At 46.9% G+C, this 14351-nt stretch overlaps 1 protein-coding gene across 1 annotated transcript; it reads right to left on the reverse strand.

Moving 5' to 3' along the window:
- Positions 1-2289: 2289 nt before the first annotated feature.
- On the reverse strand, positions 2290-3764 carry GPR150 (G protein-coupled receptor 150). The gene is given in 2 exon segments (XM_065405957.1): positions 2290-3636; positions 3639-3764. Coding segments are annotated over 2 exon segments (1473 nt in total).
- Between the last annotated feature and the right edge of the window lie 10587 nt (positions 3765-14351).

The raw sequence follows: 14351 nt of genomic DNA on the forward strand, positions 1-14351 counted from the left end.
TGTTTCCCCGGTCTTCTTACCCAGCCTCTCTCAGGCCGTCTTCCCCATAACTTCTGTGGGTTGACCCTTCTTTCAGGGCTACGATCCCTGGCTTATTTTTCCCACCCCAGGTTTCCTCCCCACCACTTCTCTGTTCCTTGGAAATAACTACACCATCCCTTACTACAGCCCACTTCTGCTCTCAATTTCCTATAACCAGCTTGCTCTTACCAAACTGGCTTCATGATCAGTTAAGCCTAGTTCTTCCTCCAGGAGCAGCCAGGTAACATAATTAGCCTTTCAGGCCCACATAAATCCTTTCAGGGCCTGTGTGGGGTTCACACACCATTACACACCATTTATGTGGTAGCAATAGTGTGACGCTTTAGGAGGGAAACAGACTAGACACAGCCTAAACAAGTTAAAACTTGTGTTCAAAATTACCACCTTTTGACCCCAGCAGTATAGGAATGTGATTCTAAGGCCTCTCTACACTACAATTCCAATGAAGTTATGAGAACCAGTAACTATGTAGCTCCCAGTTGTAGCATCAAGTCCAATTACGGAATACTGTTCAGGTTTCATCTACAGGAATCAAGTTGTCACTATGTTACAGGACAACTCTTGTTATCCCTGGGTCTCAGAATTCTGTTGCAATTATAGTAAAGATGGAACCCAATACAGTTCTAACATGTTAGTATGTTGATGTATATACCATGATGTATTGTGCCATATGATACACAATTCACATTCAACTCAATAGGAGTTTTACCTAGCTATCTGAAAACAGGATGTAGCCCTGTGTTTCACTTTATTTGTAGTGTGAACAGGGCCCAAAAGGGCATCTAAAAATATTCAATATTAGCCAAATCCTAAACAATAGGAGGAGGGAGCCAATTATCTCATTAAATGAGCTTTATATTACTGTTCCTTAGGCAGGCATATAAAGAAATTTTAGAAGACCTTTGGCTTTTGCAAGGTGTGTTTTGTACATGTAGATTTCCATTACACTCTGCCCACACAGCCCACTGACTCAGTCTTCATTGCCAATTATTACACATTCAGCAGCTCATCCTACAGAGTCCAGCCAGATTGAAACAAAATGGAACCATTACTTTTAAATTGTTTCTTTAAACAAAATGTCACTTCATATACTCATTGATTTTATTTACAAATGGGTTACCACTAAGTCCACAGAGTGCAACAAAAAGATTCAGAAGGCTTTGTAAAGGTTACAAATATAGAGCTATTCATATGTACAACATTCAGTCAGTTTGCATAGCAACAGCAGCCCTGCTGATTTTTGCACTCTTCTCCTGTATAAAAAAAAAAAAAAAAGAAGAAGACTGAAAACACAAAGGACAATGCTATGGTTAAGGACATTCAAATTGTTATGGTGCAGAAAAACACCTCATCATACAGAGCCTTATCCTGGCTAGTTTTCAGGAGGCTTTCAGTTAAAGACATTCTGAAATTCCTTCCTGCCTATACATATCTGTATATAATTGTAAAGTACTGGTGCTGGTTTGAAAACCCTAACTTTGAGCCCCACATCCCTAAGGAACAAGGAGGCAGCTAGTTCAGTTGTAATAAAAATATTAAAGATGCAAAATACACAGTTCAGCTTCTATAAACCACATTACATCTAGTCATCACATGGCTACAAAGAGTGATGGAATGAGGCTTGTTCCCCCTGCTTGGTTAGGGAATTGAATTTCTGTCATCACATGACCACAGAGATCAGTGTCTTGGGAGCATTTTGAACATGTAACAAGCCTCTCACCAGAGTTAACTTTAAACCCCATATTTGTCCTTATTCAAACTCTGGAAAAGAAAGAAGGGAAAGTTGGAGAGATGATTGAGAGGAAGGGTATGGGAGAGAGACAGGAAGAAGTGGCAGAAGATTAACTTGGCAGAAAAGTAATGGGAAGAGAGAAAGGCATGTGCGGGAGTGATGGGGGGGTGTTGGTGAAGGACAGGCTGGGGGGATGACCGGGCACTGGGCCAAGGAGGATGTTAAACCATATCAAGTATCAGGGGGTAGCTGAGTCAGTCTGTATCCACAAAAACAACAGAGTCCGGTGGCACCTTAAAGACACTTCTTCAGATGTACTTTTCACTCCATGCATCTGAAGAAGTGGTTTTTTATTCACAAAAGCATATGCCCAAATAAATCTGTTAGTCTTTAAGGTGCCACCGGACTCCTTGTTGTTTTTAAACGATATCGTTCTCTGCCCTCGGTGGCCTGTTGCTTGCTCCTGCTGGTGGGTGCCGCTTGGGTGCTCTGTCCCCCGCCCCCAGAAAGGCTGATTAGAAGCCGCTCTCACAGGCGGAGGTGTCCTCAGGCTCCCGGGGGCCTGAGCCGGGCGGCGGTACTGGGGTGCAGAACGCGGCGCGCTGTGCTCCGGGGGGCGGCCCGTTCTTCGGGCGGTGTCGGTGCGGGGCGCGGTGGTTCGGCCGGCGGCGGGGCTCCCCCTCGGGGCCGGGGCAGCAGCAGGTCGGGCCGGGTCCCGCACTGCAGAGGCTCCTCTGCAGACGGCGCGCCCAGGGCCGGTGGCTCTGGAAGAGCAGATAGGCGTAGGGGTTCAGCGCGCTGTTGGTTACCGCCACGATGCCGAGCGCGGCCCGCGCCTCCCGCAGCCCGGCCGTGGCCGGGGCCTCCCCGCCGGGCCCAAAGGCCATGCTGAGCTCCAGCACGAAGCGGGGCAGGCGACAGAGCGCGAACAGGGCGATCAGCACCAGCGTCAGCTGGAGCGTCTTGACCCGAGCCCGGGGCATGGGGCAGCTGGTGGCCGGCAGCCTCAGCAGCAGGGGCCGTGCGGCCGGCCGCCCCCGGCGGCGGCCGCTGCCGCCTTCCCCCCGCGCCGCCGGCGGCTTCTCCTCCTGGGCGGCCCAGAGGGCGAGGAGGATGCGGCCGTAGGCCCAGCACAGCAGGCTGACGGGCGCCAAGAAGCCGGTGGCGGCCCCGTACACGCCGTAGGCCTGGCCGTGCCAGCGCGGCAGCTGCTCGAAGATGCTGAGGCAGCGGCTGCCCCCGGGGCGGGAGGCGATTCTGAAGACGAAGGCCTGGGGCAGGGCGAGCAGCAGCGCCAGCAGCCAGCCCAGCGCGGCCAGGGCCCGGGCGGGCAGCGGCGGGTCCGCCGGCCGCCTCACCACGTGGTGCCGCTCCATGGCGATGAGCACCAGCAAGTTGGACGAGGCCAGGAGGCCGGAGCCCTGCAGTAGCTTAAGCAGGCGGCAGGCGGCGTCCCCCGCTGGCCAGGCGGCACCCAACAGCTCCGCCGCCAGATGCGAGAGCAGGGCCAGCCCGCAGCCGTAGAGATCGGCCAGCGCCAGGTGGGCGATAAGGAAATCCATCTTGCGCCGCCGCCTACCCCGGCCGCAGCAGCCACAGCAGCAGAGGCGATGCAGCACCAGGCAATTGCCCAGCAGCCCCAGCAGCAGGATGGCGGTCGCGGAGATCACCCGCACCTGCCGGCTAAGGGAAGGCCAGCGCCGGTCCCCGGGGGAGGAGGAGAGATTCAGGCTCCAGCCTGGCTGCAGGGCACTCGAGAGGTTGAGTACCGGGGACAATCCGTCTAGGCTGAAAGGATCTCCCATGGCTCCTCGCAGAGTCCCAGCAAATGGGGGGCTGGGGTCTTGTGCAGGGCAATCCCGGGGTCCCGGGCTCTCAGCGGCCCCGTCCCTGCACGCCTCCCGGCTCGACTCTGCTCTTTGGGATACAAACTTTCTTGGGAAGCAAGAGAAAGGATTGCGCTACTGATGAATGCGCTTCCCGGCGGCATATATAGGGGCTTTGCCTGTCATCTGGCACACAGAGAGGGTGGGCTGTGCATACACACCGCAGCTAGCACGCCTATTATCTCCCCACCCAGCAACTATCTCCCCCACCCCCCGAACCAAACAGCCAATTTCTCCCGTACCACCTACTTAGGAACGTCTTCCCCTACCAAGCAATTAGCTCTTCACCCCACCCTAACAAAGCAACGATAGTAACCCCAACAACACAGTCTCCCCACCCCCAGATCCAAGCGCAACCATCTCCCCGCATCCCTGCAGTTTAGCAACAATCTCAATTCCCAACACCTGAACCAAGCAACAGTACCCCGTCCCCTCCCATCCGATAATGAAACAGCTATGGCCCTCACCCAGCCCATACAATACGCCCCCCGCCTCCATCTCCTCTCCAGCCCTTAACCAAAGTCTTTATTAACGTACCGGCGGTGAACAGATCCGTGCGCAGTCCAAAGTGCGCGCAACACACCTTCACGCTCTCGCTGCCCTGCATCACCCAATGCCATTTCCACCTCTGAGGTCTGTGCTAAGGACTCTGTAGTAAGAGGAAAGGAATCTCGGACGGAGACAGCTCAGGCATCTGACCCGGGTCTTTAAACTGCGGGGAAATTTCAAAAGTCTTTCATACCAGACAAAATAAAAGGATTCTCAGTCCTGGGCTGTGTGTTGTTATTACACAGCCCTGAGCGCAGCGTAAACACGAGGAAGTGCTAAAGAAATCAGAAGTAAAGGGTAATGTGGCATCTTGTTTTAATCAAAACAAAATGACGCTAAAGCTGTTCACGAGTCCCATTTAACAGAAAGCAGCCTGTTGAGCTTGCATTCTGTATGTAGTTAGTGTCGTTTCCTGATGAGATACTAATCATCACCACATTGTACTTCGATGGCAATGCTTTGTTCGGGCATCTTTCAAAATATTTTCTTTTTTTCAACAGCTGCTCCTCCCCTTGGTATGATATGAAATATTAACCTAGAAGAGTAGGAAATTGAAAGATTTTATATAAATGACCTATTACTCATGTGAACTGGTTTGTGTTTTGATTCAAAGAACAAATCTCTCCCTTACACCCAATCTCTTTTAATAAAATTTCCACCAGATGGCACTTGGCTGCAGGGACGCCTCCATTCAACATAAGATAAAGTGACTCAGAAAATGCTAAAGAAAGGAGCCAAGTTCTTCATAAACTATTGAGAACAAATGAAATAACACAATCAGTTTAAAGTAAAGGGGGGAAATAACCTTCCTCCTTTTGACTCAAAGTGTTTACTTAATCTAATTGATTATACTTAGCCTTTTGACTCTCAGAGATTAATCTAATTGCATCCTACAGGAGCTGGGAAATTGTGGGTTTGGGATGGATGTCCACCCTTTGATAACTAGATACTGCCTTAGGAAATCACATCACTTTTTCAGCATGTATTTAGATTTTTATTGGTGCCCTGATCCCATCCCCTGCATGCTATTCACAGAGATAGGTGTACATATTTCATAGTCTGAAAAATAGACCTAAAGCTCTTCAAAGATAGACACAGATAAACAACGGTTTGGGCCAAGTGAAAAAAGAAATGTCCTTTCAGTCATGAGGTGCCATCCATTTTCTTTTCAAAGTACATGAAAAGTAAAAGTCTTGAATAAACAAGAATAGCACCACCATATTTGATCCAAATGGCTTCTATACTTACACTGCCCACATGACTTTGATTCAAATTAACCTGATAGTCAAAGGACATAAAAGAATATTGTAGCTATGCTGCAGATGAACACTGTAATCAAGGGTCCTATCGTATGTGGGCCACTGACTTCAAGGCCTGTTGAGGGCACTCCACCCATTGCCCATCGCCCCCAGTGAGAGAAAGTGTCGGGTAATTCAGTTGTACAGTACCCAACCAGGCATCAGGTGCAAACTGCACTTGGAAATAGGAACCTATCTAAGACCATTCTGCAAAGAGCAGGAAGGGGTCTGAACTGGATGAGCATTCCAATGTGAGAAAATGCTGTGAATTATCAATCATGGGAAGATCCAACCTGTCCCAGTCAGAGAGAAAGTTGTCCACTTGCTTCCTCTCAGGTGCTATTCAACTAGTTAATTTTACTGACAGTAGCTTTGCTTCTGTTATTTCCTGTACATGTAGCATGTGGTTAATGAGACAGTTAAATGCTCTTCAGGTTCGGTGAGTGTTATAATTAAGGGGTACATTCATAGTTAACTCTGAAGCCCCTGGGAGGAAGGGGTTGTATAATTAACTACCTCCTCCTAGTTGGATGATAAATTATCTGTGAGCATATGACCTGTGAGAGGTTACTGCTACCTTTCTGTGCTGGGAAATTTATTACATGTACACCACTACTCTACGGGGCACTAAATAGTTTTCGAACATTTCAAATATATACTGTACCAGTAAAATGGTAAGAAGTTTATTTGGCTTTGTAAAATGTTTAGGTGTAATTAAAAATAACTCATTAGTAGATCAATACAAAGCTTATCAGATGCATACATGGAAATAAAATGGCCTAGTATTAAGGAGTATTACCAATTATGGTAAAAGAGCTCACTAGTGTGCCAATTTTTAAAAGAACAGGGTTTGAAACCATTACTGTCAGGAGATTTCCCACAAGATCTGGATCTTAACAAGCAGGCTGGATTGATTTAAATAAAAGGGATTTAAAGCACCATTTTCAATCCTGATTAAAATCAGCAAGCAGGAAACTGTGACTAAAAACATGGATTTTAATCATGTTTTGCATTTTACTTTTTTCCTAAAGAAAGGTTGATTCTCATTAGTTGGTAACCATTAATTTAATGGTTCATTTGATTTGCAACTAAATATAGCTAAATTTGGTGCTTCTTTTTGCTAACTAGGTGTGGGCTAGTCTACACTTACCCGGTAGTTCGACGGCTGTAGATCGAAGTTCCGAGTTCGATTTATCGCGTCTGGTGTGGACGCGATAAATCGAACCAGGAAGTGATCCCCGTCGACTGCGGTACTCCAGCTCGGCGAGAGGAGTACCGCGAAGTCGACGGGGGAGCCTGCCTGCCGCGTGTGGACCGCGGTAAGTTCGAAGTAAGGTATGTCGAATTCAGCTACGTTATTCACGTAGCTGAATTTGCGTACCTTACTTCGACTTGGGGGGTAAGTGTAGACCAGGCCTAGGAGTATACACTCTATTTATACTCATTTATTTAAGCAGTTGTATAGCTTAACTTACATTTATTCAGATACTTAATTTTTGCATTTTTATTATATTAGAAAATGGTGAATGATGCATTTCTTATTTATTAGATGATTAATTTTTTATTTGTGATTTGTGTCAGGCTCTATTCAATTAAAAATGCACAAAAGCAGTATTTTAATATTTGAAAATTAAATAAAACTACCTTAAATGTGCTGAATACATAAGACTTTTTTTATATATAAAAGTTTATCAATACATCTTTTGCTTTGAAAACTAACTGATTTATTGCTAAATTTAATGCTGATTTAACTGCTGCCTGACTCTAAGTGTCCACCTAATCCCTTGAGCAATCCATGAACTGTGGAATACAAGCAGATAAACACCAATCTCGCATGCAGGGCCCAATCCACTAAGCATACTCAGAGGTGCCTGCCTAGATCAGGGCCCATTCAAAATCTGTCTGGAGGGAGAGGTGCCACCGCTGTCACCCACCTTATAACTTTCAGCACAGTGATTAGAGCACTTAACTGGGATGTGGAGACCCAGATTCAGTTTCCCCTTCTGCCTGAAAGGGAGCAAGAATTTGAAGAGGGGGTCTTCTACTCCTCAGGAGAGTGCCCTACCACTGAACTATGGGATATTCTGATGTGGGGATGCTACATATACAACTAAAGGCCACCAGGCATTCGCCCCTCCTGACCCACCACTGCACCTTCTCCTCCGGCCATTTTGTGTGTAGGCAGGCGTCTAACTCATTCTCACAAAAAACTACTTAGGAGCCTAAGCCACCTGACTCCAGGAGACAGGTTTCCATTCATGGATTGCTAAGCAGAGATAGGCACCTTCCTGCAGCCTAGATGTAGGTGTCTATCTCTGTGAGGGGAGAGGTGTGACAATCAGGATCCAGATACCACAAGGGGAGAAGAGGAGGTTTAAACTCTAAAAATGACCATTTAAACCAAATGATTGCATACTGTATTATTGTACTATAAACCTAGTGTATCAGGTAAGTCTTTTGTGAAACTTACAATGTTCTGAACTTGATGGTTATGAAATATTTATAACAGACTGTGGTGGTAAATGTATGCATTTGTGTATATAGAAAACTGTGCTCATAATCAGTACTACACCTCACAGCAAAGCAGTGAGCAGTCAAGCAGGGAGGGGCACCACCAAAACCAGTTATTTACATAAAACCAGCTTCAAATAACTATCCATTGTCAAACCCAGCAGAAAACAACAATGAACCATTACAGGTAATGGAAATACACTGAGACAACTTGAAATTGAAAAGAACATCCCAGCTCTGAAGCCAATAGGGAATTTCCCCACGCTGAATAACCAAGAGTAACCATAGACTGTGGGCATGTCTATACTACAAAGTTAAGTTGACGTAAGGTAGCTTACACCGACCTAACTATGGACGTGTACACACTGCAATGTTCCTCCACCGCTTTAACACGCCTGCTACACGGACCTAATAAAACTGCCTGGATGAGAGGCATAAAGCATATTGCAATGTATTTAGAGCAATGTGGTGTCAGTGTAGATGCTACGTGGCTTACGTTGCCGTAAGGGGCCTCCAGGAGGTGTCCTACAATGCACACCATGACCACTCTGGTTACATTTTGAACTCTGCTGCCCTGCAGCCAGATACACAGGTGAATGCCCCTCCCCCTTTAAAGCCCCAGGAAGTTTTGAAATTGCTCTTCCTGTTTGCTCGACATGGAGAGCAACTGCCCAGCTGAGCATGCCGCCTCCACGCAGCAAACTCACTCCTGCCTGGAGCACGGGAGGTAGTGAATCTCCTGGGTCTGTGGGGAGAGGAATCTGTGCAGCTACAACTCCGCTCCAGCCACAGGAACTTTGATATCTATGGCCAGATTGCTCAGGGTATGGTGGAGAAGGGCTATGACAGGGACATGCTGTAGTGCCGCATAAAAATCAAGGAGCTGAGGCAGGTGTACCAGAAGGCAAGGGAGGCAAATGGCCGCTTTGGTATAGAGCTGCAGACATTCTTCTTCTACAGGGAGCTTTGGCAGTGACCCCATCTCCACTGCTAAGAGCCCCTTGGATACTTCGGGAAGGCTGGTGTCACTGGCCGCGAGAGTGAACCCAGAGGATGACCTGCTGGACGAGGAAGTGGAGGCAGAGGAGGATGGGGGACAGGCAACAGGGTGATCTGGTGGTGTAGTGAGCCAGGACCTCTTTTTGACTCCTGGACAAGCTAGCCATTCCCAGCAGTCCAGCACTGGCAAGCCTGATGCAGGGGAGGGAGCCTCTGGTAAGTACTCATTCTGCTTCAATAATGCAGGGAACCATCTGCTCATGTACTTCTTTTTTAAGCAGGCTACAAGAGGTAGTGAATAACCAACACAGGAACAGTTTCTATCTGCTTCTCATTCCCCTCTACAGCTAGGGAGAGGGGACCTCACGGAAAAATTTGTTTATGCACACTGGGATGTCCCATGAATCCTCCATAGAGATCTCGAGGTTGATCTCCAATCCTCTGCTGAAGGTTTCTTGGGAGGGCTGCCTTATTTCTTCCCCCATGATATGAAACTTTGCCACACCACTCAGTGATTAGTTCAGCAGGCACAATAGCAGCACAAAGGGCAGCAGTATACAGTCCTGGTCTGCAGCCACATGCATGCAGGAGCTGGACCCTTGCAGCCTTGGTTAACCTCGGGAGTGATATATCAGCTGCAGTCACCCCTGCCTGTGGAAAACAGTGCCATTATTCAGTACAGTAGCCCTATGCACTGGTACTGATACCTTCCCACAACAGTCCCCTCCCCCGTTCCTCCTTTCCTCTGAGGCCTCAGCAGCACAATGACAGCTGGACATACACCCAGCTCTGAGAACCTCACTGGCAAATATGCTTGGGAATTTCCTGTTCCTTCCCCTTTAAAGATACTTTTCCCTGTGTGTATGAAGTTTATGTAACCAATACATAAATATGTTTGCATGGGTGTAGAATAAAACTGAATTTATGGAAAGTGAATGAATCTTTATTATCCAACGTATGGTGACTACTGCTAACATTCAGAGACAATACCAATAGGTGCATTTGTAGTGTTATATTAGCACACACAGAAACATGCCAAGGGAGGCACGAGTTGTCTATGCCGATGGCCCATTCTTAAAATGCTCTTTCAAAGCCTCCCTGATCAGAATAGCTCCCCATTGAGTCCCTTTCACAGCCCTGGTATCTGGCTCAAAAGCAGCAGACAGCCGCTCCACCTCCACACTCCACCCCTGGGGAAACTTCTCCTCCTTTGATTCACATATATTATGAAGGACACAGCAGGCAGCTATAACCAAGGGGATATTTTCCTCACTGAGATCTAACCTGCGGAGGAGACAGCGCTAGCGCCTCTTTAAGTGACCAAAGGCACATTCAACAGTCATTCTGCGCCTGCTGAGCCTGTTGTTGAAGTGCTCCTTGCTGCTGTCAAGGTGGCCAGTGTACAACTTCAAGAGCCACCGGAGCAAGGGGTAGGCCGGGTCTTCCAGGATTACTATTGGCATTTCCACATACCCAATGGTAATCCTCTGTTCTGGAAAGAAAGTCCCTGTTCATGTTCGTCATGTTCATCAGGCACCTTCCTTGATCAGCCTGCGTTGATGTCGGTGAAATGACCCTGGTGATCCATTAGCGCTTGCATGCCATAGAAAAGTAGCCCTTTCTGTTGATGTACTCCATCTCAAGGTAGTCTGGAGCCGAAATGGGGATATGTGTGCCATCTATCACCCCACCGCAATTAGGGAATCCCACTGCTGCAAAACCATCCGTTATTTCATGCACATTGCCCAGAATCACAGTCCTTTGTATCAGGAGGCAATTAATGGCCAGGCACACTTGCATCACTACAACCCCCACAGTGGATTTCCCCACTCCAAACTGATTCGCAACTGGTTGGTAGACGTCTGGCGTTGCCAGCTTCCACACAGCGATCGCCACTTGCTTGTCCACTGTTAGTGCAGCTTTTATTTTGGTGTCCCTGCACTGGAGGGTTGGGGCAAGCTCTGCATACAGTTTCAGGAAGGTGGCTTTGTGGATCCAAAAGTTCTGCAGCCACTGCTCATCATCCCATATCTGCATAACAATGTGATCCCACCACTCAGAGCTTGTTTCTCAAGACCAGGACTGATGGTCCACCGTGTGCAGCTGCCTTGTGAATGCTAACAGCAATCTTGAATTGTTTCTGTCCATGACACAAAACAGGGCAGATACCATGGCAGCAGCAGCATCAGAGTCACAGCTCATGAAATACTACAGTAAAGGATCAGGCGTGTTGCCAATCATAATGCTCATCACAATACTGGAGAGCAGTGCAGGATCCATGCTTTCTGACAGAGATGGTGGGCAGGCAGTTTACAGGGGCTGTTGAAAAGCAGCGTAAAATGTACTAGGAAGGTCATGGAATGATGGGATGGAGAAAGCTGCATCATAGGACACTGAGCCTGCTGCCATGAAGCATTGCAAACCCATCCCAGAATGCCCTGCGGCAGATAGTGGCCAGTTGCACAGTGGGATAGCTAACCACAGTGTACTGCTCTTTGTGTTGATGCAAGAGCTGTTCATGTGAACACAAGGAGCATAGCTTGGACATGCACCAGCAGTTTAATTACAGCGGTGGCTGTACATCAACGTAACTTAAGTCGACTTAACTCTGTAGTGTAGACATGCTGTGAGAGAGAGAAAAAAAGGAAAAAGCCTGTTAAAAGCAGGCTTGGAACGGAAGTTTATCCAGAACTTGAGGGACAGTCTCAACTCTTGAGGGACAGTCTTGACTCTTAAGGTGGGAAGCTGTTCATGAATGCTGGATCCTTCCTTTAGCTAGGAATACTCTGGAAAACTGTTTTAAGGCAATAGATAACTTAATAACATAAGAACAGCCATACTGGGTCAGGCGAATGGTCCATCTAGCCCAGTATCCTGTCTTTTGACAGTGGCCTGTACTGGATGCTTCAGAGGGAATGAACAGAACAGGGCAATTTTGAGTGATTCATTCCATTGCCCAATCACAGCTTCTGACAGTCAGAGGTTTAGGGACACTTGAAGCATGGATTTGTGTCCTGTGACTATCTTGGCTAATAGCCTTTGATGGACCTATCCTTCATGAACTTATCTAGTTCTTTTTTTAACCCAATTATACTTTTGGCCTTCACAACATCCCATGGCAACAAGTTCCACAGCTTGACTATGCATTATGTAACGAAGTACCTCCTTTTGTTTGTTTTAAACCGCTATTAATTTCATTGGGTGACCACTGGTTCTTATGCTATATGAAGGGATAAATAACACTTCCTGATTCACTTTCTCCATATCATTAATAATTTTATAGATCTCTATCATATTCCCCCTTGGTCCTCTCTTTTCTAAGCTTTCAGCAACTTCAGTCTTTTTAATCTCTCCTTGTACGGGTATTCCATACCGGTAATCATTTTCATTGCCCATTTCTGCACCTTTTCTAATTCTAATATATCTTTTCTAAAATGAGGTAACCAGAACTGCATGCAGCATTCAAGGTGTAGGCATACCATGGATTTATATACTAGCATTATAATATTTTCTTTTTTATTATCTATTCCTTTTTTTATTATCTATTCCTTTCTTAATGGTTCCTAACATTCTGTTGGCTTTTTTGACTGCCGCTGCACAGAGTGGATGCTTTCAGAGTCACTGCAAGATCTCTTTCTTGAGTGGTAATAGCAAATTTAGACCCCATCACTTTGTATGGATAGCTGGGATTATGTTTTCCAATGTATATTACTTTGCACTTATCAACATTGAATTTCATCTGCCATTTTCTTTCCCCATCACCCAGTTTGTGAGATCCTTTTGTAACTCTTCACAGTCAGCTTTGGACTTAACTATCTTGAGTAATTTTGTATCGTCCACAAACTTTCTACATCACCATTTACCCCTTTTTCCAGATCATTTATGAATATGTTGAACAGCACCAGTCCCAATACAGATCCTTGGGAATGCCACTCTTTACCTCTCTCCATTGTGAAAACTGACCATTTATTCCTACCCTTTGTTTTCTTTGTATTAGACAAAGGATTTTATCTAATATAGAAGCATAAAGTCTGAGGTTGCATCTTTATATTTATTTCCTGTGTAACTTGTATAGGTTTGCTTTCCCTCACTATTTCATCTTTGAATCAGTGTTTTTTTCTCTTAAATAAACTTTTTATTTTCTTCCAAAGCAGATCTCTGGTTTTCAAACTGTGTGGACTGTGTGTGCCAAAGTAAGTGATATCTATGGGGCTGGTTTCATGCTTCCAGGTGTGACAAACCAGAGGGGAATGGTCCAAATGTCTGGTAATGAAGAATTACAATGAATTTGGGGTAGGGTTATCATACGTTGATCGGGGTTTTCCCGGACATTGCCTCTTTTTTTACCTTTCACCCTCGGTCCAGGTAGAGTTTTCAAACAACAGGCAATGCCCGTGGGTTTTGCAGAACAATCATTGCAGCTCGGAAAGAGCCCCAATTGGTCTGCTTCCTGACTGGTCCCTCCCTGCATCCACAGCTGATTGGTCCATTCCCCTGCAGCCATAGCTGCTGGACCCCGCCTATCCAGGCCCTGGCTCCTAGCCCTGGGGAAGGGGTCCCACAGGGAGGCGCTGACTGATAGCTGGCACTGCGTCCTGGGCTTGAACCAGCTGCCCTGCCACCAGAACAGACACTGCCCCCCAACTCCAGTGTGTATTCCTGCCACAGATACCCCTTCCAGTACCCCCCAAATACTCCTCCCAGTACACACATACCCCTCCAGCATCCCCAGATACTCCCTAGTATACACCTGCCCAGCACCTCCCAAATACCCCCTCCAGCACCTCCAACTATATGCCCCCTCCAACTCCCCCAGCCCTCTGGCAGTGTCCTCTTTTTGGGAACCTGAAATATTGGTAACCCTAATCTGGGGAGACTCAGGACTGAAAGGCCTGATGGTGTCACCCTGCATAGGGTAACGAGCCTGGTGAGAGCCTGAGTGTGCTTGTGGGCTTGCTACTGGTGTCAAGAAATTGAACCATAACTGCACAGCACGAAGACCCCCAAAGTTACCGGGCAGGCAATGAGAAAACCTCTTACCAGTCCAGGTAGTCCCCAAAATGTGACAAGAGGTGCTTAGCACATACACCTTGGCATCTCTGACTGGCTAGTTTAGGTGTCTCCCTGCCTAGCTTTTGTGGATAGCATTCTACAGCACCTATTTCTCCATTTCATCTTATAGGGAGCCTCGGCATCTAACTCAGGCTTTGTGGATTGTGGTTTTGTTCCTGTGATTTTCTATGTGCCTAAAAGTTAAGCACCACAATGCTCTAAATCCCTTTGTGGATTTATCGAAATCCCTTTATGGATCTGGGCCTATCTCCGTTAAGGTTT

The sequence above is a fragment of the Emys orbicularis genome, chromosome 6 (assembly GCF_028017835.1).
Source record: "Emys orbicularis isolate rEmyOrb1 chromosome 6, rEmyOrb1.hap1, whole genome shotgun sequence".
In the NCBI taxonomy this organism is placed as follows: Eukaryota; Metazoa; Chordata; order Testudines; family Emydidae; genus Emys; species Emys orbicularis.